The sequence below is a fragment of the Saimiri boliviensis genome, chromosome 15 (assembly GCF_048565385.1).
Source record: "Saimiri boliviensis isolate mSaiBol1 chromosome 15, mSaiBol1.pri, whole genome shotgun sequence".
NCBI classification, from domain to species: domain Eukaryota; kingdom Metazoa; phylum Chordata; class Mammalia; order Primates; family Cebidae; genus Saimiri; species Saimiri boliviensis.
In genome coordinates this window covers 78689343-78705949 of record NC_133463.1, presented here as the reverse complement: position 1 = coordinate 78705949, position 16607 = coordinate 78689343, and the positions used below count along the sequence as shown (strand labels likewise).

Genomic DNA, 16607 nt, shown 5'->3' with positions numbered 1-16607 from the left:
TAGACCCAAACTCTTCATTCCCCAATAACGTGGTGTCTATAAAATTAAATTCGTTTCTGGGTCACAGGACAAGTGGCACTGAGTTTATGGATTGGTGTGGCAGAAAGTATCCCAGGCTGGAGTGCAATGGCGCGATCTCGGCTCAGCGCAACCTCCGCCTCCTGGGTTCAGGCAATTCTCCTGCCTCAGCCTCCTGAGTAGCTGGGATTACAGGCACGCGCCACCATGCCCAGCTAATTTTTAGTATTTTTAGTAGAGACGGGGTTTCACCATGTTGACCGGGATGGTCTCGATCTCTTGACCTCGTGATCCACCCACCTCAGCCTCCCAAAGTGCTGGGATAACAGGCTTGAGCCACCGCGCCCGGCCTAGGACTGTGCTTTTAAAACTTTAACCTATCGCAGTGCTTTGGGGGCTGAGGCAGGAGAATTGGTTGAGCGCTGGATTTTGAAACTAGCCTGGACAGCATAGTGAGGCCCCATCTCTTAAAAACAAAAAAAGCCAAGCATAGTAGTTTATGCCCATAGTCCCAGCTACCAGGGAGAGGTTGAGGTGGGACTATCACTTGAACCCAGGAGATCAAGGCTACAGCAAGCTATGACCATGCTGTTGCATTACAGCCTGGACAATAGAGCAAGACCCTGCCTCTTAAAACAAAACAAAATCTTAACCTACTTGACACTAGATTGAAGGTGGTAAGCTTTGGAGGAACCAGACACTCCATGTTAGTTTCTTTGTGTCTCAGCCCATAAACACTGGCTTCCTTATTCCTGAGTACTTTAGGCGCCTGTGTGGTATGCTGCTATCTCTTGCCTTGAATGTTCACACCACAAGTCTACTTGTTAAACAGCTATTCATTTTTCAAGTTTCTGCTCAATTATCTTCTCTTGTGAAACCTAACCCACTCCATCCAAGTGTTGTCTGTGTGTTCTTTTTTTTTTATATCAAATATTAAATAGTTGCCTTCTATAGTCCATCTTAAATAGCAGTATGTTTTCATACAGAAGAAAGGAAAAAAAAGTTGTAACTCCTAATGCCATATAGATAATTTCATTGCAGATGGATTAAGTATTTAAATATTGAAGTGAATGAAACTTTAGAAAGTTTAGTAGCATACTTTAAATAACGAACTCTTTCCTGTGCTATATAAACAAAATACATTGCTTTTGATTAAAGATTAAGTATTTTTAAAAATGCTAAACATTAGAAGGCTTAGGAACATAAGCAAGACAGGAAGCCCCAAAAATTCATCTGCATACAGATTGATCTATAATGATTACATGAAATTTTTAAATTTCTCTATGGCAAAGGACACCATTAATAAGTTACAAGACAAATCGAAGATATATTTGCAACTTACAAAGTTTCTATTCTTTATAAAAGACATTCTTACAAACTGATAGGAAAAATACTAGCATTGGAAAACTAGGCTAAATATGTAAACAGGCAGAAAAGGAAATGTTAATGGACAATAAAATACAAAAAGATAGATTTACTATAGTCAATTTTTTTTATATACATGTGGCCAGAACTAAAAGGAACAGTAACATCTGTGTGCTTATGTGGTTGAGCCCTTTGTGTATGTGCATTGCTGTTTGGAATGTGAGTTGCTCTAACCAACTTCTCTGGACAAAATGTGGCAATATTAATTAAAATTTGAATTGTATACCCTATCCCATAGCATTTCCGCTTTTGTGAATATATTTTTCCAGATATAAACTAATGGCATGTAAGAGCTTATGTATAAGAGTATTGCAGCATTGTGTTTTGGTGACAAAAGCTACAGAAAACCTAGTATTCTCTCAGCAGGGGGATTTATTATGGAACATAATTACAGTTAAAATAATTAGATTGACATATTAAATGTCATGATTTTTATTCCGTAGGAAAAAAGCAAGCCATAGTGGTCATATGTCATATCCCATTTTTTTTTTTTAAAGGTGAGAAAGGGGTGGAAACACCTATATGTGTGTGTCTGTATGTGTGTGTGTGATTTTTTTTAATCATAATATTTCACTGAGATATACTCCAGATTATTAACTTTGCTTATTTTAAGGAGGTGGGATTTGAAAGGGGGAAAGGAAATTGTAATTTTATCTTTTTATATCTCTGTAATAGTATATGAATTATTTACATAATTTTGAAAAATATTTTATAAGTGTTTTTAGTGCTACAAAGTATGTATGGGATAATATAAAATAATTTGTCACTTCCCGTTTTATGGCAGCACGATGATTTATGACATATTATATGGCTTTGTTATTACATTATAGCTCACTGTATTTTATGTGGCTGACACATGGCTGCTGCTATGTGTTTTTTGAAGGAAGGAAAAAGGCTTGTTCTAGGAGAATCCACTACATGCAGTGAGCATTTTACTGTAAACTCACTATTGCCAGGCCCAGCACTGGGAACTGGGCATATAACAACGTTTATTAAGCTGAGACCCCCAGCTTGGCAAGAGGATAAGAAGAGAGTGAATAACAGGATTCTTGGTAGGTTACACTTATATCTGACGTTGAAAGAGTCAGGATGGGTCCTGAAATTGTGATGGAAGTTACAAACAGGAGAACTTTGGATAGGTTTTGTGACTGGAGTGTAATAAAGCATGTATCCTAGCTATCCACTGAAAGATTTTTCTTAGCTCATGAAGATAAGATGATACACAGTTGTTGCTCTGGACTCTTGACACAGAAGGAGAACTTGCATAAAGACCTTGGAAGAGAGGCTAGGCTCCCAGGAAAGAAAGTATGGGAAATTAAGGAAGTGAGATTCTGGAGTGTGGGATGGTACTTAGCATTTTACGAACACCCAGTGTATACTAGATACTAGATGAGGCACTTCATAGACTTTTCTCATCTGTTTCCCTTCATAACCCAATCAAGTAGGTATTATTACAGCTAAGAAGGCAGAATCTGAGATGATATATAAATTGCCCTAGATCCACAATTTATAAACAGAAAACCTGGAATTTGATCCATAGTCATCTTATATATCCTGGAATCCTCCAAAAAATACCATGTTTAAATTTATATTTGATGTCCATTAGCATCAGGACTTCAGCCCTGAATTTCAGGGTGAATGAACTTAATAGAAATAAAGATATTTTTAGAGGCATGCCATGTACCTTATTGGCATTGTCCCATTTCACTTAATGAAGTTGAGGCCCAGAAAAGCTAAGTGCCATTTCCAAGGTTATATATGGTCAGTTAGAACAGAGTGGGGATTCAGACCCAAATCTCTGTGTCACTTAGGCCTATGTTCTATGTGATCCTTCACCAAATGATGTCTAGGTTGTGCTTGGTTGTGGTTTGGAACGCTTTTTAGGATGGATTTATTTTTTTGTGTTCTCAAGGCCTTATTGTACTCATTAAGTAGAAATAATCCTCTGTGGTTTTATAATTTTTTTGGGTTTTTCCAAAAGAGCTCTTATGTTAGTTATGACACCTTTATCTCTCAGCAGAGCAGATGTTATTAGACCTATTTTATCTATGAAGAAATTAGGGCCCCTAGGAGCTTCAGTCTCCTGACATAGTAGAGCCTGGAACTAAGACCTGGATTTTCAGGTCTCTCAGTCACTTGACATCTGGCTCAAGTTAAAAGACTTCTGGAGGCTCCAGCACTTAACTGAAGTACACTAGTTAAGAGCACAGGCTCTGGGGTCAGTGCCTGTCACTACTGCTTCTTAGCTGTATCACATTGGGCAACTTGCTTAACTTCTCTAAACCAGATTCTACATTGTGAATATTGAACAAGTTAACACAGGAAAAATACTTAGCACAGTTCTTGGAACATTAATCAAAATTTGCAATTGCAAATAATTATCATTATTATTACTTTGTCAATATTATTACGGTATAGAAAGTCTTATTCACCTTTTTGTTCCTGGTATTTGTCATCAAGCCTTTCACATACTAGATTCTATATAGATACTGTGGCACACAATGTTCTGTTATCCATGATAGTCTTTCCTGAGTGTGTCAGTGGAAAATGATGGGGTTTGGAATCAAATGAAGCTGGGATCTAATCCTTTTTTCACCACCGAGTTTCACTTTTCTAATCTGTAAAGCAGTTGCCTTGAGGGAGTGTCACAGGAGTTTCAGGATATTCACTGTGATGAATCCCTCTACATAGTCAGTGCTTAGGATATTCACTGTGATGAATCCCTCTACGTAGTCAGTGCTTACTAAATAGCAGCCATAGTTAGAGTCACTGAGAATCGAAGGTTAGGTTTGGCAGGCAGTCTGGTCCAGAGGTTTTGTGAAAATTGCTCTATTTGGTAAGGTATAACACAGGCTATCAGAAAAACCCCTCTGGGAGAGACCTATGTAATAATTGCTATGGTTCCAAAAGTTTTGAGGAAGGCCTCATTGGATGACTATACATAGTATGTTTAAAGAATATTGAATTATAAGCCGGGCGCGGTGGCTCACGCCTGTAATCCCAGCACTTTGGGAGGCCGAGGCGGGTGGATCACGAGGTCAAGAGATCGAGACCATCCTGGCCAACATGGTGAAACCCCGTCTCTACTAAAAATACAAAAAATTAGCTGGGCATGGTGGCACATGCCTGTAATCCCAGCTACTCAGGAGGCTGAGGCAGGAGAATTGCCTGAACCCAGGAGGTGGAGGTTGCGGTGAGCCGAGACCGTGCCATTGCACTCCAGCCTGGATAACAAGAGTGAAACTCCGTCTCAAAAAAAAAAAAAAAAAGAATATTGAATTATAATGTATTCCTAAGGTATTTGTTAATGCCAGCCCTTAGGGCTATAAACTCTTCAGTATTGTCTGAAGCCTCGGCCTCCTGTCCATGGGGTAAAAGGCTGGCTCCAATGCAGTGGCCAAGGATGATAGTTGGTATAGTTGTCATCATTGTGTCATTGCCATTATAAATATTTATTGAACTCATTGTGTACCAGGCATTTGGCATGCAATAGCTTACTTAAATTTAATAACATCTGGCTGAGTGCAGTGGCTCACGCCTGGAATCCCAGCACAGCACTTTGGGAGGCCAAGGTGGGTGGATCATGAGGTCAGGAGTTCCAGAGCAGCCTGACCAACATGGTGAAACTCCATCTCTACTAAAAATTAGCTGGTCATGGTATCGTGTGCCTGTAGTAATCCCAGCTACCTGGGAGGCCGAGGCAGGAGAATCTCTTGAACCCAGGAGACAGAGGTTGCAGTGAGCTGAGATTGTGACATTGTACTCCAGCCTGGGCAATAGAACGAGACTCCATCTCAAAAAAAAATTTTTTTTAATAACATCTCTATGAGGTATATGCCATTATAATTTCCAGATGGGGAAGAATGAGATTTAGAAAGATAAAGTTACTTGACCAAGGTACCACACAGATAGTAAGTGACAGACTTGAGATTTGAACCTAGGCCTGTCCCACTTCAGGATGTGGAGTCTAGCGGAGGAAAAAAACATTCTCTGCTACCCTGTAAGGTTTAGTGGCTTCCGGCAGCACTACCATCTCCGCGTGCACCATTTCAACTGTACATATAGCCTACTCAACTTACAACCAACTCTTGTTATGACCGTTCCGCAGTCCTGACCGTGGTCGTAAGTCAATCACTAGCTGTACTATTTTAACAAAGGGCAGGAAATTGTGGATAAGTGACAAGAGAAAAGGAGGTTTCTAGGAATTACAGGGCAGTAAATTATAGGGAAGATAAATAAATGAGGGAAACAAATAGATGATAGAGATTATTTTAACAAGGTTTATTTATGCAGATTAATCTTGGTGCTGACTTTTCATCTCTTGTAACACAGTTTTTTTCCTCTTCCTAGAAAGGAGGTGGGGGTAACACTTTCACAAAATGAGATTTATGCCTTGTTTTTCAGCAGAAAATTTTCTTCCTCCCCTCCCCTCCCCTCCGCTCCCCTCCCCTTCCCTTCTCTTCTCTTCCTTCTTCTCTCCTTCTCTTTCTTTCTTTTCTTTCCTTTCTCCTTTTCTCTTTGTTAAGGTCTCATTCTGTCACCCAGGCTGGAGTGTAGTGGCACAGTCACCACTTACTGCAACCTCAATTTCCCAGGCTCCAGCAGTCCTCCTGCTTCAGCCTCATGAGTAGCTGGGATCCCAGGCTCATACCACAACACCTAGCTAATTTTTGCATTTTTGCTAGAGATGGGTGATAATGGTCTGGCTCTGTGTCCCCACCCAAATCTCATCTTGAATTGTGATCTGAATTGTAATCCCCACATGTTAGGGGAGGGACCTCATGGGAGATGATGGAATTATGGGGGACTTCCCCCATTCTGTTCTGTCATAGTGACTGAATTCTCACAAGATCTGACAATTTTGTGAGGAGTTTTTCCACTCTGCCCTTCTCTCATACTTCTCTCATACATCACCATGTGAAGGATTTGTTTGCTTCCCCTTCTACCAATGACTGTAAGTATCCTGAGGCCTCTTAAGCCATGCTGAACTGAGTCAATTAAACCTCTTTTTAAAATAAATTACACAGTCTTGGATATGTCTTTATTAGCAGCATGAGAACAGACTAATAGAATGGGGTTTTACCATGGTGCCCAGGCTGGTCTCAAACTCCTGGGTTCAAGCCATCTGCCCACCTGAGCCTCCCAAAATGCTGAGATTACAGGTGTGAAACACCACACCCAGCTACCTTGCTGTTTCTTAAGTACTTTTCAAAATAATTGTTATGTCAAAGTGGCTTGTTTTAGGGCAGCCTGTCCTTATATATGAGTTGTATCATCATGAGTGACTGTTTGTATCTACACAGTAAGGATGGTAATAGTATTTATCTCATGGACTATGAGTAAGAGTGAATGAAGTAATATACTGTATGTAAAGTGCTTAATACAATAACGTGTAGTTAATACCCAACAAACTAGCTGTTAATACAGTTATTACTGGAGTAGTAATATTGGAGTAGTAAATCGGTGATTAGTTGATATTAGTCATCTCCCCACAGAAATGCTGGCAGTTGAAATCCTAATGAAGTAGCCTTTTCTGGTCTTGTTGATAAAACTGTATTGTTTTGTTCTTGTTTAAACTGAAAGGATTCACCTAGCTCTTAGAATTATCTTGCAGGCTGAGTGTGGTGGCTTACAGCTATAAATCCTAGCACTTTGGGTGAGAGAATCACACGGGCCCAGGAGTTGAAGACCAGCCTGGGCAACATGGCGAGACCCCATCTCTACAGAAAATTAAAAATTAGCCAGGCATGATGGCATGTGCCTGTAGTCCCAGCTATTCGGGAGGCTGAGTTGGGAGGATTACTTGAGCCCAGTAGGTTGAGGCTGCAGTGAGCCGTGACACTGCACTCCAGCCGGGTCTACAAGAGCAAGACCTTGTCTCAACAACAACAAAACAGTTACCTTGCATTCTGCCACAATGTCATGGATTCCAGAAGTTTCTTAGGAATATTGGGAAAGAATGTATCTTCTTAATGGATATTTCTTTTTCTGTTCTTTTCTTTTATCCAGTTTCTTTTCTCACCTACTTACCCTAACTCCCACTGTACCATGTGCCGAAAAGTCTTGGATATAATAAAGATCTTAAAACAGAGCTGCCTCCTGCTCTCTGAAACCTCTTGAAGTCAGTGGGCCATTTTCTGCCTTACCAGTTCCTCTCCTTCAGACACACTCATTCCTGTGGCAGTGAGCCGCCACCACAGCCCTTTCTTTCCCTCCTCTTCCCTATGCCTCTGAGCTGACATTCCACTCAAGTGGCTTCCTGTACTCTGCAGTGTGTTCCTCCCTTTTGTTGCTGCCCTTGCTGTTTCCTCCACCAGAATCATGGTTCTTTGCCATCTCACTCTCTGTGTCTGTTGAAAATCTGCTGGATAAACCCTTAATTTAGAACACAGGTGTACGTGTTGGGGGACATGTGTGTGATCTTTCTAGTACTGACATTGCTAACTTTATAATACAGTATGTTAAAAAAAAAAAAAGACATGTCATGAGACCTGTGTTTTTACACCGTTTGATATTACAGACATCTCTGTATTGTAAGTAGTCATGAGTATATAGCGGTAGCAGTGGCTAACATTTTGGGGCACATGCCAGGCACTGTTTTAAGCATCTTACATTTAATTTCTATCATTTCTATTCTCATGGGATTATTATTATTGTTACCCCAAGATACATCTTACTAAACTGTTACATTTCAACACTAGGAATTTTTTTTTTTTTTTTTTTTTTTTTTTGGAGACCTGAGTCTCTCTCTGTTGCCAGGCTGGAGTAGTGTGATGTCGGCTCACCACAACCTCCACCTCCTGGGTTCAGGTGATTCTCCTGCCTCAGCCTCCCCAGTAGCTGGGACTATAGGCATGTATCACCATACCTGGCTAATTTTTGTATTTTTAGTAGAAACGGGGTTTCACTATGTTGGGCAAGCCGGTATTGAACTTCTGACCTCGTGATCTGCCTACCTTGGCCTCCCAAAGTGCTGGGATTATAGGCCTAAGCCACCGCACACAGCCTACACTAGGAAATTTTATATACACACATATATATACGTATGTATACATACACACACACACACACATATATATATGTATGTGTATATATACATACACACACATACACACATATATGCCATTATATACACATATACATACATATGTATATATAGAGAGAGGAGGGGAAATAAAGAGACTACATGATTATTCAGCCGTGGAATTAGCAAAACATACAGCCTATACTTATCTAGTCTTCTGCTTCACATCACATTTCATGTTTCATCTACCTAATAAGCATAATTCTTCCCTTGCAGAACTGGTGAGGATGAAATATGAGATTGTAGAAAGCATAAGCATTTGAGTCACAGAAGGTTCTCAGCTTCTCGCAACACTTTTCTTCCCATAGCCTGTCTCTGCCTTAGCCCTTTGCCAAGTCCATCTTATTCTTTAATGAGTCTGTCATCACTGAGAGCTTCTTGTCATTCGTTCTAACCTCTGCATGAAATTTCAATTCAGGATAATGGCTCTGTCTAGGGAGGGAGGGAAAGAGATTGGAATTGGGTAGAGATACAGTAGTAGGGGAATAGGGAATCATTCTTTAATATTTTATTTCTTAAGCTGGGTGGTGCATACATGGATACTTGATTACTCTGATAAATTTTTTTTCATTATCAATATTTGATATTTTCAACCAAACAGCCTATATATCTGTGTTTACTACTGAGATACTCCCATTGGGAGCAGGTAAAATGAACAGGCAGCTGAATTCGTTTTTCACTGGTCTTCAAAATCAGAAAAGGATATCAGACAAGGTGGGAGTCTTGGTGGTAAGCTGGGACCTCTTTGGCCTCAGACAAAAGGTATCAGGAGTAGCACCAGCACATGAGGGTGATGAAACCTGTGCATCCTCTCCATTGAGCTAGTGTGGCCTTTCTTTTGTGTTTTTCTGAGCTGCTCCTCTGAGTGAACTTGGGTAGTAACTAGAGCTGCATTTTTTTAATATCTCAGCCTGAAATGCTGACAGCCACTGCAGGCACCATGAATTTTTAATGTGGTGGTGATTAGAGGGCCGGTTAGGGCCTCATTTCATTTCATTAGACTGCCGTGACACTTGTTTCCTTCATTGTATTTAGACTTCCTGGGTTATTTCCCACTCCAAACTCATGTTCTGTTTCATGATTGCCCATTCCTCCCATGCATTTACTAAAGTGTGTTTGAAAGCAGAATTTAAAATTTTGATCTCAATTATTGAACAACCTAGGCTGTTTCAGAAGGGGGTGCTTCTTCAATTCCTGAAAAGGAATTCAATAAATTTGGGTCAACAACTATTAACCAAGCCGCAGCTTTGAAAGTCCAGCTCACTGAAAGATCTACAGCAGTGTCCGCTGGGTGGGGATGCAAAGTGAACCATAAGTAATCTCTGCCTCTTGCAGTGTGGTGGTAGGAAATGAAGTGTGTGTGCGCGCACACACACACACACACGCACACACACACACATATGATACGGGAATTGTGGGCAAGGAGGGATTGTTTCCAACTAAAGGAAGACTTTATAAAGAAAAGTAATTTATTGTAAAGCCTTTAAAGATAACAACTTTGATAAACCTATTTGTTCATTTATTCATTTCATAAATAACTATGCATCTACTGTGGGCCTCCATGCAAATTCAGCTTCTCTGTACACCACAACAGAGGATGGAGATGGAGAGTTGAGTACAGGCATCTGAAATGCTTTCATGTGAATGTAGTATGCGTCACTTCCACTCACATGGCCTTGGGTGGTGCATGCCATATTCCCTGCCTTACTTCAAGACTGTAGGGAAATGCAGTACTCCTTTCTGTAGCCCTGCAAGGATTGGGAACTTGGATATTTATGGCAAGTGGTAATATTTGCCATGAGAGTCACAAGTTCTGATGTATACTATATAACAGTGTTACACTGAATGCTGTGTTGATAACGGACTGCTGGGAAGCAAAAGCAGCAACAAAGAGACCATTTCAGAAGCAAAGGGTATTTGCCATTGCCACAGATAGGGTACTGAGAAAAAGAGCGTTTGGGTAGAAGATAAAGAGTTTGGTTTTAGACATGTGAAGATTGAACATAGTTAGTGGAGATATTGAAAAGACAGTTGAATATATGTCTGTATTACAGAGGGTAGGGTTGTCTGGGCTAGGAATATCAATTCAGGAGTTACCAGCTGATAGAAAAGTATTTAAAGCCATAAGACTGAGATCCCAAGAAAGTAAGCAAAAGTAGAAAAGGAAGGCCCAAGACTGAGGGGCCTCAACATGATGAGGTCAGAGAGATGAAGAACCAGCAAAGATAACGGAGAGGACCAGTCAAGAGGCAAGAGGACACTCAAGAAAAAAACTCCTGGAAGCCAGATGCAGAATATGTTTCAAGGCAGTGGGGGTTATTGTTATGTATATTTGCTCTATTGAGAAACTTTTATATACTTTATGTCAGTTTACCAGTACCACAATTCTGTAAGGCAGATACTGGCCTCATTTTATGAATTAGAAAACAAAAGCTTAGGGCGGAGAAATTTTCACAAATTAATGTTTCTCTTGTGCACCTAATTCATCTGATCCAGTTCTGAACATTTTGCGCAAGAGATGGTCTATGAAAAGCATTTTACAAATGTTATTCCTCAGACCTGGGACCTAGACAGAATTAAAGTAAATGAAGATTAGTTACAGGGAAGGAAACTCGTTAGGACACATGAATTTTTCTTTTGCAATCCAAGATTGTTTTGCCAAGGAGAATTTTCTCCTTTTTCTGATCATCGGTCCTTTCCCTTCCCACTTCCCCCTTCCCCTCCCTTTCTTTTCTTTTCTTTTGGTCTCATTCTGTCTCTCAGGCTGGAGTGTAGTGACACAAACACGGCTCACTGCAGCCTCAACTTCCCAGGCTCCAGCTTCCCAAGTAGCTGAGACCACAGGTGCATGCCATAACACCCAGCTAATCTTTAATTTTTTGTAGAGATGGGTCTTGCCATGTTGCCCAAGCTAGTCTTGAACTCCTGGGCTCAAGTGACCTGCCTGCCTTAGCCTCCCAAAGTTCTAGGACTATAGGCGTGAGCCACCACACTCAGCCATTCATAGTTTCTTAATTGCTTGAAAACGTGAGATAATTTGACCCCTCAGTCTATCGGGAATTAGTGGATTAACTGGACTATAAATGAGCTAAAATTCTGTGAAACAAAAAGGGAAAATCTTTCATAGTAGAATGAGTTAGAATATTTAGTGTACTCCTAACCACCTTTCGGATATGTGCTACAAATAATTGATACAGTTTATGCTTCCCTTTTGAGAATTTGTAATGATCAGTTTTCAAACTATTTATTGTGGCAAGTAATAGCTCAGACTCCTTTCTTCTTTTTTGTTTTTAGATCATGTACAAAATGAAGAAAACTATGCACAAGTTCTTGATAAGTTTGGAAGTAATTTTTTAAGTCGAGACAACCCTGACCTTGGCACCGCGTTTGTCAAGTTTTCTACTCTTACAAAGGAACTGTCCACACTGCTGAAAAATCTGGTAAGACATTTCATATGTGAGTAAAAAGAATTACAGGCTTTCCAAAGTATAATGTCATATATAGAGAACATTTCAATAATCCTTCCTCCTCAATTCTTGGTCGTGGGGTGAGAAATAAAAAACAAAAAAGCTTTTTAGTCCTAGGTGACTTCTACACCTCAACTAAAAAGCTTTTTAGTCACTTAGGATTTGCTTAAAGAAAATCCCATTGTGAAATTCCTGTGGTTTGTACCTTTGGCCCAGCTGATAGAATAGATTTTTTGAAGCTGAGAGAGAAACTGCTTAACCTGAATTCTCTTCCACATCTCTACCATTGATTTTTTAAAAGATAACCTTCAGCAACTTCTGCTTTTTAATTGGCTAAAAGAATAATGATGGTTTCTGTGTCAAACATACATTGGAAATGCATATTGAAAGTAATGTATCTCGGCTGGTTGTGGTGGCTCACGCCTGCAATCTCAGCACTTTGGGAGGCCAAAGTGGGCAGATCACGAGGTCAAGAGATCAAGATCATCTTGGCCAACATAGTGAAACCCCGTCTCTACTAAAATATAGAAATTAGCTGGGCATGGTGGTGCACATCTGTACTCCTGGCTACTCAGGAGGCTGAGGCAGGAGAATTGTTTGAACCCAGGAGGCAGAGGTTGCAGTGAGCACAGATCACGCCACTGCACTGCAGCCTGGTGCTAGAGCGAGACTCTGTCTCAAAAAAAAAAAAAGGAAAGTAATATATCACTTGTGTGTGATGGTGATCATGCATTTTGGTTTCTGATTTATAAATAACGAACCTCCCTTAACTCCCCACATCCTTTTAACCCGCAAGCAAGAGAAGGGTTTTGAGATTTAGGGAATCTCTGGTTTCAGAAGTAGATGACAAGAAGAATCCCTAAAGATCCGAAACACTAGAGGTGCTGACCCCAGGAGACAGACCCAGGGATTGAGGTAGTGGAGAAACCTATTTCCCAAGCAGTTGTGTGTGGGCATCCCCATGTTGTACTGCACCCCCCTCCCGAACCCTCATACCATGTGCACACTTAGAAAGTCCACCTGGACTGATCATTTGGATTTTGTTGGTTTGGGGGGATGAAATTATTTCTCTAAGAGGCACCCAGATCTCTAAGTGAAATAATTTAGTCTCTTTTCTAAGTCCCCAGAGAAAGGGGTACCATGAGGTTGAAAGGTGCCAAAGGAAAACTATTTATATCATACATTTCCAAGTTAACTCTGCCCTGGAGAAGAAGAGCTGTTTTCTCTTCTTCTCTGCCAGTCTCTTGTTATTATACTTTCACCTCTTTTAAGGATCCAGAACTCATGCTGAAGAAGTCCTTAGCCTAGTTCAGTTATTCACATATCAAATAGGCCTCTGTGACCTTAGGTGATAATTTGTCATAAATCCATTGGATACAAAAGGTTAGTTTACAGATGAAGAAAACCTATTTGAAAAAACGAAAACTACCTTTCTATACTCTATTAACCTATTTGGCCAATTACAATATTCTTTTTCTCTATCACAGTAAATAAATATATGTGTGTATGTTTCTGTCTTCCTGACACTTTTTCTAATGGGTGATTTATGCCACTGAATTAATCTTACACAGTAAATAAGCAAATCTGAAAGCAAATGAATATTGAACATAGAAGTATTTCTTATTTTCGAAAAGTTGGGAAAGGATAATTTTAAACTTAGGCTCCAGTGTTTCTGTGCTTTGGAATTTAACAAATCCATGATATTTTTGTAAGTCTTAGATTATATAAACCTTATTTATGCAGAGAAGCACCCTCGGTTTCCTTCCCTCTGAGCATTGCCTGCACTTTTGCCGGAGGCCTTGCTCAAAGTGTGGTGTGGTAGAAAGAGAGGAAGTGAAACAAGACTGACAGTTCACTTTGGTCGTAGCTGGTAAAGGACTTGCTTGGCCAAGTTCTGTTTTCTCTAAGATGGGTGTTTTCACATGGATAGCTTCCTTTAGCTTCCAAGAGACCAAATGCATTTGGCTTAGGAGTCATTACCTCCGAGGTTCCTGGACCAATTCATCTTTACACTTTGCTACGCTACAGCTTCCTTTCAACTGTGTGTATATGTGCCATACACACAGCTCAGTGGCCATTCAGGCCAGCATTCATCATCTGTATTTGCTCATCTAATACATTTGCTCACCTTCATACAAAACCAGCTGAGATTTATTGAACACTCTTGACGAACCTGGCAGTTTGGTGGGTGCGTTATGTGGATTATTTCTTTGAAGACACTACAACAATCTTAAAGTAAAGGTTCCTGTACCTTTAATCCAGATAATGAAACTGAGGCACATTGAGATATGTAACTTGTTCATTTACACTGTTAGTATGTGTTACAGACTTGAACCCAAACATTCTGTCTCTGAATCCATTGTCTTTGCTTTTCTACAATACCCTACCTCTGTCACCTCATGCTCTGGTTGTGTTGTTTCCCTAAGCAGAAGTACTGATCAAGCTACTCCCATATACATACCCCATGCTATGGCCCCTTTTTTTACATGCACTCCCCTTTAAGGAGTAGAAGTCTAAGAAAAATCTAAAGGAAATTGCTGGAAAGACTAATTCATTTAATAAAGAAAAACAAATTTTGCTTCTGAAAGTGGTGGTAGCATTCCTGTTGAGGGAGTCAGAAGAATCAGTTTCTACTGTAGTTTGGTTACTAAGAAAACATTATTCTGATTGAAGAAAAAGGCAGTCCCAGGAGTTCACACAACTTGACAACAGCCAGCAACTTGCTGCTTCCCTTTCTATGCTTTTCCAGGAAAGGGAAGAGCAAACTAGACAGACTGATAGGGCCACCATGCCTTGGAGCAGAGGGCTCCGAGAAAGCCAGCTCCCCCCGAGGGATTAGGGTTCTGGATCTTTGTGCAGCACCTGCAGCCCACCCTCCTGAGGCTCAGGAGTAGCCAAATGTGAACCCATACTTCTCAGAAGATTCCCCAAAATCCTGTTCTCTTAGGCTAGTGAAGGCCAGAAACATTAAGCAAACTGACACAGTTGAAATGTGGAAACTAAAGTAGGTAAAGGTATTCGGTACATTTTGGGCTTTGTAAATTGTATTCTCAATTCAACCAGCAAGTACCAAAAGTCTATTATGTTCCAAGGTATATGATAAATCCTAAAAAATGTCATTTTCTAATTAAGTATTGCTTATGAAGAGTATTTTAATAGTTTATACTAAAACATTACTTATGTTTATAGAGAAAAAGGAAAGGATAGATTTGTGGGCCAGGTCTCTTACTAGCTTTCAGCTTTTGACTAACCCTAGATGAGATAAACATTTATTATTTGTTAGTTGTAAGAAGTCACTATTGCAAGTGTATTGTGTTTAGCAGGTTCAGGTGGGAGAGTGGTTTTAAAAAATAGTCAGTGCACTCAATGATGGTAATATCTCAACCATCACTCAGACACTTCGGGGTTTTTGTTTTTTTGTTTTTTTTTCTTTTTCTGAACTGTCTGTGATTGTAGAAAGTATGATGATCAGGCCAGGCGCGGTGGCTCAAGCCTGTAATCCCAGCACTTTGGGAGGCCGAGGCGGGTGGATCACGAGGTCAAAAGATCGAGACCATCCTGGTCAACATGGTGAAACCCCGTCTCTACTAAAAATACAAAAAAACTAGCTGGGCGTGGTGGCGCATGCCTGTAATCCCAGCTACTTCGGAGGCTGAGGCAGGAGAATTGCCTGAGCCCAGGAGGCAGAGGTTGCGGTGAGCCGAGATTGCACCATTGCACTCCAGCCTGGGTAACAAGAGCGAAACTCCATCTCAAAAAAAAAAAAAGAGAGAAAAAAAGAAAGTATGATGATCAAGTGAGACGTTACGTGAAAATTCCCAAGAGTTACCCACAAAGATGTTGGCATTAATACTGCATGGGGCTGAGTCTGTTTTTAATTAACCAGACATCTGAGAACTGCAAAAAGGATTGGAATTATAGCTGATTACTCTGTGAGCTCTTACCACAGTTGATGCACCAAGTCAATTTTTTTTTTTTTTAAGGACAGGAAGGTAATTTTTATTTATTTAAAAATATGTGTAATAATAAAAATATTAAAAAGAATATATGAAGGAAAAATGAATCAATTGAAAAAAAACAAAACAAAACATGTATCCTGGCACTGTTTTCAGACTTCATTTTTTTATTTTTGTATTTTTTATTTAAAAAAAAAAAGAGAAAGAAAGAATAATAATAATAAAAAAGAATGAAGGAGAGGAAGAAAGAGGAAGAGGAAGAGGGAGAGAGAACGGGGGTGTTGCTTTATTGCCCGGGCTAGAATGCTGTCTAAAAATGGATATGCCTATAACTGTGCTTAATAATAGAGACATTAAAAAAAAAATGAGGGAAGAAAATAACTAACAAGCAGCCAACCAATATTTCATTTAAACCTGTAAATAGGTGTGATGTGACATTAAATGCCAGTATTAAACTCACATATATTATGATTAATTCTAAATTTAAATCGACTAAATTCCCCAATCCAAAGACACAGACAGGCAAAAAAAAAGCCAAGACCCATCGGTATGCTGCATCCAGACCCATCTCACATACAAAGATATACAATGACTCAAAACAAAGGGATGGAGCAAAATTTACCGACCAAATGGAGAGCAAAAATAAAGAAAGAAAGA

The 16607-nt window shown here is 39.9% G+C and overlaps 1 protein-coding gene across 6 annotated transcripts in view; it reads left to right on the top strand.

Annotated features, from left to right (window-relative positions):
- Positions 1-16607, top strand: part of ASAP1 (ArfGAP with SH3 domain, ankyrin repeat and PH domain 1) — a 417488-nt gene that overhangs the window by 230637 nt on the left and 170244 nt on the right. For all 6 annotated transcript variants that reach the window (XM_074387136.1, XM_074387137.1, XM_074387138.1 and 3 more), the window contains one exon: positions 11822-11967. In XM_074387136.1, coding sequence (XP_074243237.1) covers positions 11822-11967 — 146 coding nt within the window. The remainder of the gene's footprint in view (positions 1-11821; positions 11968-16607) is intronic.